The 16971-nt window shown below is 40.1% G+C and overlaps 1 protein-coding gene across 1 annotated transcript in view; it reads right to left on the bottom strand.

Annotated features, from left to right (window-relative positions):
• abhd15a (abhydrolase domain containing 15a) overlaps window positions 1–10688 on the bottom strand; it is a 14054-nt gene extending 3366 nt beyond the window's left edge. Inside the window, exons 1-2 of the mRNA XM_046073443.1 lie at window positions 9515–10688; window positions 1388–1740 (exon numbers count right to left, since the gene is read on the bottom strand). Coding sequence (XP_045929399.1) covers window positions 1388–1740; window positions 9515–10063 — 902 coding nt within the window. The 5' untranslated portion in view covers window positions 10064–10688. The remainder of the gene's footprint in view (window positions 1–1387; window positions 1741–9514) is intronic.
• Window positions 10689–16971: the final 6283 nt, after the last annotated feature.

Below are 16971 nucleotides of genomic sequence, written 5' to 3'. Positions count from 1 at the left end.
AGCTGGAGTCAGTGCTTCAAGAACCACCACGCACAGACGTATGCAAGACATGGGTTTCAGCTGTCGCATTCCTTGTGTCAAGCCACTCTTGAACAAGACACAGCGTCAGAAGCGTCTCGCAAAGGCAAAAAGGACTTGACTGCTGCTGAGTGGTCCAAAGTTATGTTCTCTGATGAAAGTAAATTTTGCATTTCCTTTGGAAATCAAGGTCCCAGAGTCTGGAGGAAGAGAGGAGAGGCACAGAATCCACGTTGCTTGAAGTCCAGCGTAAAGTTTCCACAGTCAGTGATGGTTTGGGGTGCCATGTCATCTGCTGGTGTTGGTCCACTGTGTTTTCTGAGGTCCAAGGTCAACGCAGCCGTCTACAAGGAAGTTTTAGAGCACTTCATGCTTCCTGCTGCTGACCAACTTTATGGAGATGCAGATTTCATTTTCCAACAGGACTTGGCACCTGCACACAGTGCCAAAGCTACCAGTACCTGCTTTAAGGACCATGGTATCCCTGTTCTTAATTGGCCAGCAAACTCGCCTGACCTTAACCCTATAGAAAATCTATGGGGTATTGTGAAGAGGAAGAAGCGATACGCCAGACCCAACAATGCAGAAGAGCTGAAGGCCACTATCAGAGCAACCTGGGCTCTCAACACCTGAGCAGTGCAACAGACTGATCGACTCCATGCTACGCTGCATTGCTGCAGTAATTCAGGCAAAAGGAGCCCCAACTAAGTATTGAGTGCTGTACATGCTCATACTTTTCATGTTCATACTTTTCAGTTTGCCAACATTTCTAAAAATCCTTTTTTTGTATTGGTCTTAAGTAATATTCTAATTTTCAGAGATACTGAATTTGGGATTTTCATTAGTTAGTTTTAATCATCACAATTAAATGACATAAACATTTGGAATATATCAGTCTGTGTGTAATGAATGAATATAATATCCAAGTTTCACTTTTTTAATAGAATTACTGAAATAAATCAACTTTTTGATGATATTCTAATTATATGACCAGCACCTGTATGTTCCAAAAGGATAGGATTTATATTCACCGCTTATCTACACCCACAAATCTACTGAAGACCTTTTCTTTACAGGTTACCGATGGTCATTAAAAGCAAATTCCAGTTTCATACAATGTTATTTTCATAGCTCTGGCCATCATTGCTATTGAGAAGTACTCAAGTTAATTGCTTTCATCAAGTACTTTGGCGAGCACAATGTTATCATAACCAATAGAAATGAATCACAGTCATCGTTTGGAACCCTATAAAGTCATGTTAATTTGAGTATTCTGTTTTCTTCACCATTTATATTTTGTTCCCAGATATCATTAACATTTTGCCCAACCATCCCTCCCCTATGATAGCAGTTTCCCCTTCCTCCATACCTGCTGAGACATATCTTCTGGTAGAGCACCAGCGCCCACTGGAGGGGCCAGCACAGCCCGTTCTCAAACCAGCTCTGACAGCGGAACACGGGCGACAGGCAGACGGCCGCCGTCATGTAGCTGGATGATCCACACTCCCCCAGGTAAGACAGGAGAAGACCGGACCCGGTGCTCTCGCTTACTGCATACAGTCTCCCTGCAGGCTGTCGGTAGCGAATGTAACGCACAGCCTCGCGCAGATCTGCAGGGTCACCGAACTGCTGCAGTTTGAGGGTGGTGAGCGGGGTGCCGTTGTGGCTGCGGCGGTTGAAAACTGCCGGAAGGTAGCCATGGGACAGCGCCGTCTCACACAACTGTAGAAGGGAGAGGAAAAACTAAATAAAAGCATGTCCATCCTTACAGATTGGGAGCATTATGAAGGATTTGCTGGGGAACTCTGCATTTAGTATGCTAGCTCTTTTGAATTAAATACAAAAAGACAAGATGGGAAAGGTTATCCATTTATGTACCATTACAGAAAAGGGACATATAAAAGGCTGATATACAATGTATTTTACACACACTATGCCTATATTAGAAATCCTCTTTTTTTGTCCGTCTAAATAGTCCACAGTGGTTGAACTAGTGTGGTCTGGTCTCCTGGTTGTAATAACACAGAATTATACAATGCCTCCTTTTAGAAATCAGTTTCCATCTTGTTCCACTAAATGTCTTTGCAGTTGTAACACCTAAAAATGCATGGTGCTACTTTTTATTATATGGAAAAAGAAATAACCAGTTGCAGAGGGGCGTAAGAACACAGTAAAACTACAGCATTGAGTGTTGCTCACTTTCACTGTGCTGTTTAACCATACTTAAAGTGTACACTGTAATACTACAGAATAGGTTCGACTTTCATCACAGTAAACATTTAGTCATACCACTAAATCGCAATTTGTTTTCTTTTACAGTTTAACTTATTTTTGACAGCTGAGGAACACTGTTGTAAGACAGATATAGCCTTCACAATTAGGCAACATAATGAAACAGTTTTGCACATGTATCTCAGCAAACAAGAGTTATGCATCCTGAGATCCTGCCTACACAATGTCGCCCAAATCAGTGGCAAAACACAGCCTAAGAAACCTTCACTTGGTGATTATTAGCATCAACATGTCAACGTTAAAATGTCTGCTGGGTTATATTTCACAGGAATAATTATTTTCCATTGTAAATGACAAGACTTGGAAATGCTTGGAAACTGCCCATTGCAGCTGGAATAAATTGTAATGATGATGATAAATTATGAGTTTGTTTCAACTTTATGTCAGTTCTAACACCTCTAACAGCTGATATATTAATACCTCAAATAGTCCATATTTGCACATGCAAAAACAGATGAGGCCATATTTTACAGCAACATCCATTAAGCATTATCAGAATTACAGTGAAAGTCACAATGCTTTTCTGTCATGAACCTCCCATGATATCTAGCTACAGGTTGTCATGAGCCAGGATGGTGCCACTTGACCATTAGTAGAAAATGTCCAGGCATTTGAGACCGTTCTCAGACACTGTGGACGCCTTGGTGAAGGCTAACATTATGCACCATCTTATTAGTTACGAGCGAGTGAGCTGCTCAGCTCAGACAGCCTCAACCTGCAATATGAAGCTCCCCTTGAACTGGGCTGGAAGAAAAACTGGCACATAAGAGCAGAAAGGGCTTGAGTACGGAAACCTGTGATCTCACGTCTCTGGCAGGAAGTCTTCCCTTTCAGTGAGCTTCACTGTGGAAAGAAATATCACTACTCATTGTTTCGTCTAAAGTGAGCTATTATTATGTTTATTTTGATACGAATGTGGCAATATGAGACATTTGGGCTGTGGAGTCATTGGGGCTTAACACATGAATGTAAGAAAATGCTAAACAACTGAATGAGAAGTGTGTGAGTGATGCCTTTTTTATGTTTCTTTAATAGAAATTCAAAGGTGAAAATTATTTCAATTAACACGAGCCATAATTAATTTATTCTCAGCATGTCTATAGTAAACTGTGGTTTACTGGCCGTGCGCCTGTAATGTTGTTAAGGAAGCAAAGCAGAGTAAATGAACAACTTTTCTAGTAGCCTTGGCTGCAGATTAGCTTATCAAAACATCACTCCATTCACTAAATAATAATTATCACTAAAATAATAATTGCATATTATATAATAACATATTTAACTCAGATTCTCATATCCATATCCAAAAGGTTGGACAGAAAAACAGACACACTCATGACACATCATCAGACCTTAGTAAGCCTAAGCCTATGAGCGTGTCACTACATGAACTTAAAATAACTCTGGAAAGACAAGAAGGTTTTGATTCGGAACAGAGCAGAAATGACAATTAAATATAGAAATTACATTAAAAAGCTCTCCACGCAGAGACGGCATACAAATGAGAGATTGTTCCAGCCAATGCTCTGAATTTTACCTTTAGAATAATTGAATCAATCCATTTCAGTGTCTGGAAACACAAGGAGAGGATTTGTCTTGCCCCTCATGATTAATCTCAACATTAGTGTTCAGTTCTCTGTTTCTCATAAAAACGTTTGTGGTCAGAAACGATAGTGGGGCCTATGGTAAATAAACTGTCAGATTTAAATTGTATTTACATTCAAATCTGTAGAGATGCCAGTGAGGAACAGCCACAGAATGACTGTATTAAATATTGCCCAGCTGAGAAAGACTGCAGTAGCATTTTCGCCACTTTCTGGTTGTCTACATGAAAGATTTACTAGGCTAGATACATGACCAGGCAGTGTCAAAAAAAAAAGATCTGAGCAGAGATAATACACTGCAACATCATTCATTCACTCTCTCATTAGCCTCTTCCATAACCCATTCAATAGATAACGCTTTGAATCATTGTGATTCAAGAGGAGCACGTGAGTGGTGGGGAGGGGAGTTCAGTTTAATTCCCAAAGATATTGAGAAACGCATTTAGATACTCCACAATTTAAACTGCATATGAGAGTCGGGGCTGAATGATGAATGTTGCGGCTGAGATTAAATTAGGTGAACTGAGTGTGAAATGATTTTGTCCTGCTTGTGCCTGCCTGCTCAAGTATTAACACAACAATGCGTTGAACCAACGTCAGACACACGCAGTAACGCACTGTGTGAATCTCTCACTCTATCGGGCACAATGAGGGATGAGTATCAACTGCTCCACGTTAAATACTAAACACATCTCGAGGATGGCAAATAAAATGAAGGCTTTGTTAACGGTGTCAGGCAAAGTAATCCAAATATACTGCAAAGCCCTTATGTTTTATATCATATCCAAAACCTAAAAAATTTACTTTTTGTTCAGATGTGAATGACCCATGACTGACGAGGAATACACATAGGACAATCTGATAAATTGTTAAACTGATGTCACCAGCTTGGAGGGAACACTGAGTTCTTCCTTAATGTGACTAATAGTTTTTATATTGCTTACAAAAATTTTGAAACATTAACTTTTTTTCCTAGATCATATATAGGCCTTTAAAATTCCTGGCAATGCTTTTCCTACTTTTTGAGAGCTCAGCATCATTGCAGAAACGGTTGAAAATAAACCGTGTTCTGAGTTGATAAATTGTCAGCTCAGTGACAAATTCCTTCAGCAGAGACTCACTGGACAACATCCCAGCTCTCATACACACACACACACACACACACACACACACGCACACACACACACGGGGCAGCATTTATTCTCCTCACACTCTGTGCTGAAACAATGACAAAGACATAAATCAGGTTAAATTAAATATGTTATTTGATTAAAAGCCTTTTAGAGGCAAGAAAGCATCTTGCTACAATGCTCTGTCTACTTGTCAATAGTTTGCATAAATACTCTTCAACAGGCCTATGGTGTTCTGGGAATAGATTTGCTCTTGTGAGTCAAATGACGGAGAATGCATTTTATAAAATAAGGGAGAAGCCCCTTTTTTGACAATTGTGTGGAATAATTTTAAGTTCAAATGCATCCTGCAACAGGATACTATTGTATACTATTGTATAGGCTCACCCAGTATTACATATAAATATCTAATAATTTAACTGAGAAAATTGCTAAATAAAACAAACAAATAATACACAAGTCCACATTAAATGTTACCGTACTTGTTAAATAATGAATGCTATGGCTGCCATCTTTTGATGGTTTTCTGATGCACTAATTGCATGAACCCAAATTATAGCTAGCTAAATAAAGCAGAGGCTGTTTCTTCTTTAATCTCTTGCATTGCAGCAAAATCTGTTTTTTCCTCCCCCCGTCAAACATGGCAGCATTGCTGGAGAAGAGTTAAGAAATCATGATACCCTAGATATAGAGTGTTGTGAAGTCTAAAGCAGACAAAATGATGGACTAAAAATATATTTTGAAGTTGCAAGACAGTGTTTTCCCTCTGGCTCAAAAGTGATGAGCATTACAGGCATGCAAAGGGTAGAGTAGCTGTTAATTAGTGAAGATAATGTCACAGTAAAAATATCAAGAACTGAAGTCCCAAACTATTTTTAAGCTAGCTCCTGTACCACAAGCTTTCATAACATTTTTGTTGATTTATTGTTGATTTGATTATTGTATTAACTGTACAATTCACCCCATCCCTCCTTTAATATGGCCTGCATTTAGGCCTTCTATTGAAACTCCCTTGTTGCAGCTCAGTTGAATAAAGACATATATATTGGTACTTCTATGCCCTATACCTGTATTGGGCCCAACGTTTTGTACTGCTGGTAATGTTTCTGTGATTGAAAAATTTCCAAGACTGCGTATGATGAAATATTACTGCTACTATTACCTGCCTCACTGATCTAATCGTGACTGTTAATGGTAAAACGTTCCCATTTTAACTGCCCAAGTACTAAGCTATTATCCTCTCCCATTTGGATTTGGAAAATTCCAAAGTTGCTCTCTCAGCAGTGAGAAAGTTAAAAGAATGGTCTGAAAAACAATTATTTAAGTGCTGAAGGGTAAATTACACATAATGACCACATTATATAATTCCTTATATCTATAAGGAATGAATAACACTTGATGTAAGAGAAATGAGTGCCAAAAAGGACACTGAATAAAACATTTGTTAATGTACTGTATCTAGGTCACAAAATTATGGTAAAACCGCTCCCAAATCTATCTGCTCTGTCAGGAAAGTGTGACGCGTGTAAAAACTTATGAGGCAAGACGGCTGCAAAAGCTGGATGTCTGCTCCCAAGAACATTTATGGCCTTTCAACACACAGCTCTAAACAGTTATCACAGGCCACTGAATCTGGGGCTTATTCCTACGTGTCTTTACATTTTATTAGTTTAAAGAGGGGGAGCGTTCTACGTAGTCTTGCTTGTACTTGAGAGTTTAGATAAATGCAGCGCTGGTTTAAAGGGACAGGTATAATATATGAAATATGTTTCTTCGCTTTCTTGCCGAGAAAGGGAGTGAAGAGAAGATCAATACCACTCTCATTATCTTACTGTAAATATGAAGCTACTGCAGCACCCGCTTAGCTTAACTTAACCTTAACTTAACCTTGATTTTATGCTAAGCTAATCACCTTAGAGAGATGGAAATATTGATACCAATAGAAATGTATTTTTGTTAAATGTGTAATCCTACAAGTAACTTAATTCAATGCACACTGATTTAACTAACCAATTAACTGCTGGACTGTCTGCCTGAAAGAATGAATCTGTTCATTCAAAAAATACAAGATATACAGTACTTGTATTTTGTATGTTTTAGGATGAACACATTTCAAACTCTTGCCCATATATGAAGGCACTAAAAAGTCTGTCTATGACTACTGTTAGCTTTTGCATCAATGCGCCATCCTATAGGTGGATCACGCCAGACTAAATGAAACAAAGGAGCAAAAGACAAACTGAGGGTAAAAATATGAATGATTTAATGGGAGATGGCTCATTCATAAATTCATGAGTTCCTGAAATGTGCTGTGTAAAAGAGAACGAGACAGGAACCACAAGCCCACAATCTATTTCTTCTCTGTGTCACCGATATAGATCCATGTGAGTGTGGATGTGCAAACACGAGCTCTTTTTATCTCCCTGTCTGGCACATGGGCGGGCGTGTGCGCACACACACACACACACACACTGTGAATCTCACTACTGACAGGAGCTATCTTAATTGGTGTATATCCCTTGTGGTGCCTCAGCTTCCCGCCCTCCCAAGTGTAGCTGGCTGACAGCATCACAAATAACCCCCCCCCCCCCCCCCCCCCCCCCCCCCCCCCCCCCCCACAAAATGTCTAAATGGGTTCAAATGTTTTGACACCCCTGTATCCTTCTATTTTTATCTCACCATTGTTTCTTCCCACTACTTCTCCCCTCTTCTGTCTACTTCATCATTTTTTTTAGATCAACATAAGAAGTCATCCCCTCTAGATGAATGTCAAACACATTTGGTTTTGTTAGTGTTCAGTTCCTGCAGAGTTGTTATGCCTGACATGGGGCTGACAGTAAGTCCGTGATGGATTTGCACACAGAGCTAATGGTATAAAATGAAATGAGCTAGCACGATGCCAGGTGCCCAGAGTAGTGCAAGAGCCAACAGGCATTCATGTGGAGCAGCGCTGCACTTCCCCAGGCCCCTGAGGTCAAATGATGCTTTGTAATCCCTCACTCAATTACCTCAGTCAGTGTATTGAAAAAGCAGTTGAAAGACCGGTGCTGCCTCGACATCTACTTTTTTTACTGCTTTTTTCTTCAAACCTAGTATTGATTTGAACTGGCATCTTCCCTCATCTCTTTTAAATTATTGAAAGTCTGACTTGTCTTTTGACTAGTTGAATTACTTTATGCAAATTGTATTGGTCTGTGCATGTGTGGAAGGGATGGTAACAGACGGTCTAGCACTAGGACCCAGGCAAGCACACCTGGGCCTTTCTTCTTGCACTGAGAGACACACCTAAGAGAGCAGAGTCCAGCCTTTGTTTGGTGTTTGATTTGAGTTTTAAATTTTTTTGAATGCATAATTTTCTTGAATGGTGAAACTGTAGAACCATGAAATGGTTATTTTAGCTCATAGCATTAAAGATTTGATTTCATGTTTGGTGAGGGATAATAATTCGGAGTGACTGCTTAGGCACATCAGCCAAGAAACAAGGTATGCTCAAGCAGAACCAAGATATTTTTAAATAAGTTTGAATCCTTTAATACAATATTAAAGTGGTTCTTTATAAATATAGATTCCAGTCACCTGCATGTTTTTGACTGGGAGAGGGGACACTTCCAGTCTAGCAAGGTATATTATTTTCTTTTACATTGCATATGTTATGTAAAATGTTTCTTGTACGGGTTACCTTTGTAGATTAATGCCCTTCTGTTTCCTTTAGTTTTTAAACAAAGACACTGCTAGCCTAGGGGAGTTACCTTAGCTTGTTGTGAGTAAATTTGAGTGGTTTGTGGTTGTTTATTCATAATATGCAATTTCCTCTTTTTATGCATACTGGTACTCTACACTAACCTCCCTGGTGGAGTCTAGCCCCACATTGTTTATTTTCTCTGAATTTTAAAACAATTTGCTCTGTTGTTGTTTAGTATTACTCTGTGTATTTCAGCTGTGAAAACACTCACTTCCACTTATTTGAAGTGTAGAAATGCTGCTGTTGGCATAGACAGTGAATAATAGGACACAATGCACTCTCATGCTGCTGCTGTGATTTTCATCATGTTGACTCATGCTGTAACATAGATTAGAGACACAGAGCTGCTACAAAGTTCATGATACTACTTAAAATGCATCTAAAGGCTTCCTTTGTCAATGCCTTAGATAATAAATGGATTTCTGTAACTATGTAGTGATTCAGAAACGGTATTAGTGTCTGCAGACATTACAGAAACGGCTGTCTAACCTTTAATAGGGATTATCGGGTTTGTGGAATATTTGAAGTAGATCTCTTTGGTATTAAGGCTGGGGTACCCTGTTTTGTTCAGCTGAATGACAAGTTAACATTTTAGACTTTTTATTATTAAACTTGCTCACTATCTTGATCTTTTGTATGACTGGCAGTTGTGTTTCTGCATGAACATGATTCATCTATGTACATTCAAGTGCTATCTTCTTAGGATTTTTATTCAAGAACGGACAGGTTACCTTTAAAACGTTTCTAGTGATCTTCCCAAAAGAGTTTGGGATGATGAGCAGAATGGGACTGGTGGAGTGACTGGAAGTCCTGCGTCGCTTCTGGTATGATGGCACTGCCCAGTCCAAGGCCACCAACCCATCGTCGCTCAGCTGCAGGTTGTCCCGCACAAACTGGACCGGGCTGTCGTACTGCCAGCACACCTCGTACACGCTCTGGAGGAAGGCGCTGGCCCGCCACGTCCATCCCACACACGGCGAGAAATTACTGAAAGTCATGCAGTGTTTCAGGAGATAGTTGGCCAGCGCGGACGGTTTGCAGATTAGCGCCACGGTGCGTGCTTCCTCGCCGGTCCCCGCACCCACACTGGCCGTCTGGGCACCATCGCTCCACTCACGGTCTGGGACGCACCTCCCGGTCTTGTCCTTCGTTGCCTGTTGTGACATTCCCAGTCCTTGAAGCAAAGCGTTCGGGTGGCTGTCGGTGGCAAAATATTTGGAGCCTGGCCAGATGAAGACCACCAGGATCACAATGCACAGAGCCCCAAGCCATTCCAGCATTGGCACGGTTGGAGAGAGCAAAATGAGCACAACACGGACGCTTTCCAACCCGTATTCTGTATCTTAAATTGATGATAATAAATTTACATTATAGACGTTAGTCCACGGAAACATGCCCAGTCTTAGTTTGCCGTTCTTTAATCATCCTAAATTGATGCTCAGCTTGTCAGTGAAGTTTGGTGTTTCCCCCCGGTGCCAAGACGCACCAGTCCCTCGTCGTTGTAGGCGTACTCTCTCAGTTACGCGGCGTTTCTATTGTCCGATTTCATTCCAAACCCGACTTCATGTTTCCATTATAGGCACTTTTAAATAAACGAGCATATTCCGTCGTGTTTTATGCATTCACCGCTAACTGGTAGTCTAACCGACCCAGTAAATCGACCTGTGTTTCAACCCAATATTCAACCAACCCAATAATAATCGTCTGTGATAAACTCTCCTTTAAGCTGGAGACGCCTCCCATCATGTCCAGCCCCCCTCAGAGTGAGCAGGTACTCCGTGCACGCGATAATCTATGCTGTTCGCCTTCGCCTAAATTACTTTCAGTAAAAGTGGGTGCATCTTGGGCGTTTTTAAAACGTTGACTATCTCTCTGCTTTCCTGTCGTTAGTCCCCCATCTCGCTCTGTCTTGCTTGCTCTTTCTTTCACACGCGCACTCGCAAGACTCAGAGACCTGTCAGTGCGCATTGTCATTGTCAGATCTGAGTGAATTCCTTGTGAATGGATTTTGCAACATGCGCCCACTGTGTGTGTGTGTGTGTGTGTGTGTGTGTGTGTTTGAGGGAGAGGTCAAATTAGTAACAAATACAGTAACCTTCTATGAGGGGCTTTAAATGTAAAGTAACCTTTTTAAACAGGTTTCTGTTATGTAACAAAAGAACTTCAGGTTTTGCTCAGTGTATTGTTGTAACTGTAATTTGAAGGAAAGAGTGAAATAGACCAATGTTCTTTGGACTTACAGATTGTGATGCACTGTGAGCACTGCATACATCAAGTTTCATTGTAAATGTTATGTACTGCTATAACCTCACTGCCATTTTCCTCACCCCCTCTACTTTTTACTCTACTATGAAACTCAAACAGATAAAAATAGACCTTAAATGTGATTTAAATAATTAAACAAGGAACTGGTAAGCATGAACATTTTAATTGTAAATCAGATATGTTGCAGGATATATAACTAATTGAGATTAGCATCTACAAAGGATTCTTCTCACTTCAACATGATTGTAAGCTTCACAGTCTGAGGCACAACTGGCCACAAGTTGAACCCATAGATCCATGGAATATCCAATTGACTCTCTAATCAGTCACTAATGGTGGCACTAATAAGGATGATAGATTTCATGGAAACCTGTAGCTTTGCCATCTGATTTTGAGGAACATGTTGTCTTGGACACTCAGGTAGCATAACAAAGCGCTGCGGCCTGCTGAACATAAATTGATGGCGGTGCAACCGGTGGTGTGTGCAAGGGAGTGAAAACGAACCCAAACAGAAAGTGACAAGACAGTAGATCACGGTGTATTTATTCCACTTTTCAATGCCGCACCATTCCTGTGGAGTAGGCAATGGATAATGAAAACAAATGGCAAAATGGGAGATGCCAAGCCAACGAGTATAGAGAATCAAGACAAATGAGTGGCTGGAAGCATCTCTGTATCACCTCAGAGAATACCAGAGCAGAATTTCTTCCAGCTGGTGCACTGGACAGGTCAGTGGGGGGAGTTGCATTATGTTAATTTACTCACTATAGTTCCAAACAATGATCATTTACTCTTTGTGTGTGATAACCATCTCGTTTGTTGCAGCCCTATGGCAAGATAACTCTCACCATGTAATCTTAGAAGCTCTGTGGTGTTCTATAAAGTGTTTGATCATTAACTTTAATAAGATGTCTTTACACTTAATACCTAGAAATGTTATTTGTGTAACATTGATCCATTGCACTTCACTTTCACGTTAGTTTTAATTTCCTAAGAGATGGTTTTTTTTGAAATGCCTTAAATAATAAGTTAATATATTTTGGAAGGTCACAAAAAATAACTAGGAACACATTTCATTAAAACCCAAATGATTTGTTGATTCAGCAACCTCAGCATTGTTAACAAAAATAAGCTGGGAAAGATTGTTAAAGCTTGCCAAAAGTGAGTTGCCATTGCATACACACTTTAAAAAAAGGACTGGTGGACTTTTTTATAGCTCTTTGCAACTTTATTATGATGCCATCTACTGTATGTCTATTATATGTATTTGTTTTTTATTAGTGGTGCATTTGTTGCGTTGACTACTGTTTGCAAAGCACATTGGCACAATAAAGACAAACCAATCCAAACCATTACGAATTATCGTGTTTCCACTTCTCTGAGGTTCATTCTGTTTATCAAAGGGCTGAATGAGGCTGATAGGCAGTTATCGGTCCATCATATCAATAAACACAAGACTTGTTTGCAAGCAAGAATTTGCATATGGGAGATCACTTAGTCTTAGAGCAAAATATGTCCCTTGACACCTGTATATCACATTCTGTATCATGCTGTAGTGTATGTGCAAATGCAAGGTTGTTACATTTCTCTCAAGCACTGGTTTTATTATTTTGTATTAAACTTAAGAGTTGTTTTTGCAAATTTCTGCATTCCCCTGAAAGTCTGTGTTGAAACACAATCGATGATTCCAAAAAAAAAGGTCACGGGTGATAAAGAAACATGTGCAATACACTAATACATTTTGCATTGATGAGAGGAGATGATGAGGAAAAGGGTCAATAAATCAAGAAAGCAGAGGTGACTTGATTAGGACAAGGTTTGGACTGACCGGCACCTGTGGGCTGGTTGGAAGCTATGTCTCAGCACAACCTGGTCAAAGACCCTTGTCAACGTGAAAGCCTTCTGGAAAATGTCAGTGAGGTTGTCTCATAACCAACAATCTCTGCTGTCCTGTGTTTAAAGACCCTCATCTTTAGGTTTATTGACAACTGACAAAGCACACAAAGAGTTATTAGCATAAATAGATGCTGGAGACAAGAGAGAACGTGCAATCAGTCAGTAGTGGTATCATGAGAATGAGAACAAGATTACCAAATTAGAAGCATTTAACCATCAAATGAGGGAGAAACTCAACACACACACACACACACACACACACACACACACACAGACACACAATCTTCAAGAGTATGGGTGGTTTCTTTACATTCATTTTATTAAAGTAGATACAGAAATGTATACAAAACTATTCCCTTGGATCAAGAAGGATGGGAAGAGCCTCACCCAGTAACTTTCCCAGTCACTGACCCCAAATGACAAATGCACAAACTCCGACAGATGCACACGCACGCACGCACGCACGCACGCACGCACGCACATACACCTATTTTGCAATCAAACATTGTGCTTTCACGTGCAGAATCTGGGGTCTTTCCCCAGGAGTGCTGACAGAATAGTCCTGGGCTAAAATGAAGCTGTAGCCTAGAGGTTGCACTGTCTCTTACTCAATATTTAATAAATCGTGTCTCCTGGCTGTGCTCTGCTGAAATTTACACATCTTCACTGTAGAAGAGTGGATACAACATTTTGGGATCTATACTTATTCACTTTCTTGTTGAGGGTTAGATGAAAAGATTGCCACTAATGACTGTTCGGTAAATATCAAGCTACAGCCAGAAGCTGCTTAGCTTAGCATAAAGACTGAAAACAGGGAAAATGGCTAGCCTAGCTCTGTCCAAAGTTAACAAAATCTCCCTACCATCACCACTAAAGCTCACAACTGTAATGGCCCAAATACAAGATGACTCTGGTTGTAAGAAGCCTGTTTTTAGTAACATCCTTGTTGAAGATAGTCCTCAAACTTGAAATATTTCCATTAATGAGTAACATAAATCCCACATTTGTGTAGCTTGTCTATCAGCCATACAATATACTCACACACTCTCCTCTCAGGCTCTTGGCAGAGGTGAGAATAATTTTCTCTGGCTGTTAGCGACAGCTTGACAGATGGGATCAGATCAGGAAGTTGTTTCTTCCAAGGCAGCAACAGATGCTAGTCTATAGGCCTATGTGACTATAGTTTAACCCTGCAGGTTAAACTCAGGGGTGGAATTAACAAATTACATTTTCTCTTGTTACAGGTACAGTCTTGCTTTTTTGTGTTAAAAAAAATCAGTAGTTTTACTTTTACTACGTATCTGTGCAGATTCTCAGTCATCCGGGTCACAGTAGTTATTGAGGAATGCACAGATATATATCGTGGGGAGAGCCAACTCCTCCGGTGAAGACTCTGTCAATGACAACAATGTACATGTTTTAGACAGGAAGGACACATGGTTTGAAAGAGGTTAAATAGCTGGGATTCCCTGCCAGTCAGTCAGCACTGAAGAAGCCTCTTGGATGAGAGGCAAAACAAAAGTATCTTCTGGCTTGTTTGTATTTCATTAAACCAGGGAAAAACGTCTTGGGCAGGGCAAAGCCCAGGATGTACCGAGATGTAGTTAATTGGGCAGTTTTACATAAAGGTAAATGTTACTAAGACAAACATAATACAAACTGCAACTTTCTTGACTTGCAAAATTATCTTTGAAATTTACAGACATTTGTGTAATTCATGATACAGTTCATACAGTTGTGACTTACGCACATGTTTTTTTTTTCAAAATAAGGTCAAAGTGGGGAATCCAGAAAAGGAGGGACATCGCCTCTCTGTAGTATTGGAAGATAGTAGAAGGGGGTAGATGTAGTTGGCCAGTGGCAGGCTTGTGAAACTGGTATTGATCTTTTCATCTCAATCGGAAAGCGAATAATCATGTTTTCCAAAATGTCTGACTATTCCTTAAAAGTTTGTTTTTTATGCACAGCTGGCCACAGTAGGAATTTAACCTCTAACACGGTAACCTCTAACACACTGAGCTAAACTGCATAACAGCAGCAAAAAGCATTTTAATGTGTCCATTATAACAATTGAGAGTGATGCACTGAGACAAAATGCTTTACTCAATTGACTAAGTGTGAAAAGTAACAAGCCGGAGCAAAAAGGAGTAAAGACAATATGACACTGAATCCAAGGAGAAGAAGACAGAGCACTCTGAGCAGCCTCATGACTCATCATTTGTGCTTAGATCTCATTTGCAAAGCCCAACCAGATACCCCTCCTCCACATTTTAAATCGTATTTGTGTTGCCTCCTTGGTAGGGATGCGAACTAGCTGTAGTCGTTTGGAAGTCGATTTAATATTGAGATTTTGATTTTTGTCTGCATCCATAACGTCTCATGCAGAATGACGGTTGTTCTGCTGGACTCACTGTGCCCCCCACCCCCCTTCCTCTCCAGGCTCAGCCCCTCATGCCCGGTCACAATGGCACAGCCACAAACTTAACATCAAAACAAACAGTGACTGTGCCACAACTTCAAACAGATCACTGTAATTCAGGGGAAGTGGAGCAACAGCTTGGCACCGAGGTGGTTTTGTTTTTCTCGTGACATATTTTTGATTGTTTTAGAGGTAAACTTAGTCTCCAACATCCCACCTTAAGTAAGTACAAAATGAGAAATGTTACAGCAAGTCACCTCTCACCCAACCTCTGCAACTGCAATCATATGCAGAACTCATGTTTAGGTTGGCTTTAACTTGTTTTAATATATAAATATCTAGATTTATTTATGTGGTGATGCAGTACATGTCCTTCCCCTGAACCCTGACTATGACGTAGGTCTACTGCTGACTGACGCATATCCATGATCAAACAGATGTATCCACTTCTGGGTGAATATTTGGTGGAATGCTGGTCAAACAGGAACAAGTCTAAACAAATGTCTCGATTTTCACACACTTGCTGCGATAACATCAGCAAATCATATGAATTTGAAGCATAAGGGAAAAAATATATCCACTTCTGGGTGAATATTTGGTGGAATGCTGGTCAAACAGGAACAAGTCTAAACAAATGTCTCGATTTTCACACACTTGCTGCGATAACATCAGCAAATCATATGAATTTGAAGCATAAGGGAAAAAATATATCAAGTTCACTGTAGACTTTTTCAAAGTCACAAGCAGCCCATCCAGCCGCAATGTTGCATTGCTACCTCTTGCATGTCAAAACATGACCACATCTTCAGTAGCTGCCTTCCTGCCCCATTTAAACTTCCTTCAGCTGAGGCATGAAGCCACATGCTAGTGAAACTTTCTTATTAGACAGTTAGTGAACACCAGTGATCAGTAAATGTCGTTAAAAACACAACAGCTAGTATTTTGAACCTTGGGCTTTACTTTCTGTGTGTTTAAAAGTAAGGTTTGGCCCATGCAGGTGTTAATCATATCTATCATCAACTTATCATACTGGCAGTGCAAGTGCCAGTCACTGCAATAAGCCCTAATTTTAAAGGTCAACAACCAGAAGAATAATTTGAGACTCAATCTCAGGCATCTTCATTCTCTAAGAGTGGGAAAACAAATTAAACAAAAGATGAGATAATCTGCTGAGTGAGGAACAAAAAGATGCTCTTGAAAGAGGACAAAGAGACATAAGGAGGTACAAAAAGAGACATCACAGAACAATATATGCTGAATTATGCAGAAATGACCTGACTGCTTTTTTTTGCCTCTTGACCTCCTTCTCAGCAGAGAAGACTGAGTTGCCTCTTGGAAAATAGATTAGATGGAGATTAGCAAATCTTGGATGTCATTTTTTCCTGCGCTTCCCATGGTCTCTTTGTCTCAAGTAAACCATTAGGAGGGCATGCCAGGCCACATAGGTTTGTGCCCCACCAATGTTATCAGGAATTAAATGTACATACACAAAGGGACTATCTTATGAATGAATCCAAATGGGTCATTGTGAGAAGCCTTAAATACCTTTCTTAAAGGTCCTTTTGATCCCAAGAGATTAAAAGTGATTTCTATATCTGTGTTTTTTAA

Source organism: Micropterus dolomieu, linkage group LG17 (assembly GCF_021292245.1).
Source record: "Micropterus dolomieu isolate WLL.071019.BEF.003 ecotype Adirondacks linkage group LG17, ASM2129224v1, whole genome shotgun sequence".
Taxonomy (NCBI): Eukaryota; Metazoa; Chordata; class Actinopteri; order Centrarchiformes; family Centrarchidae; genus Micropterus; species Micropterus dolomieu.
Note: the sequence above shows the minus strand (reverse complement) of the source record. Positions and strands in the feature narration are given on the sequence as shown.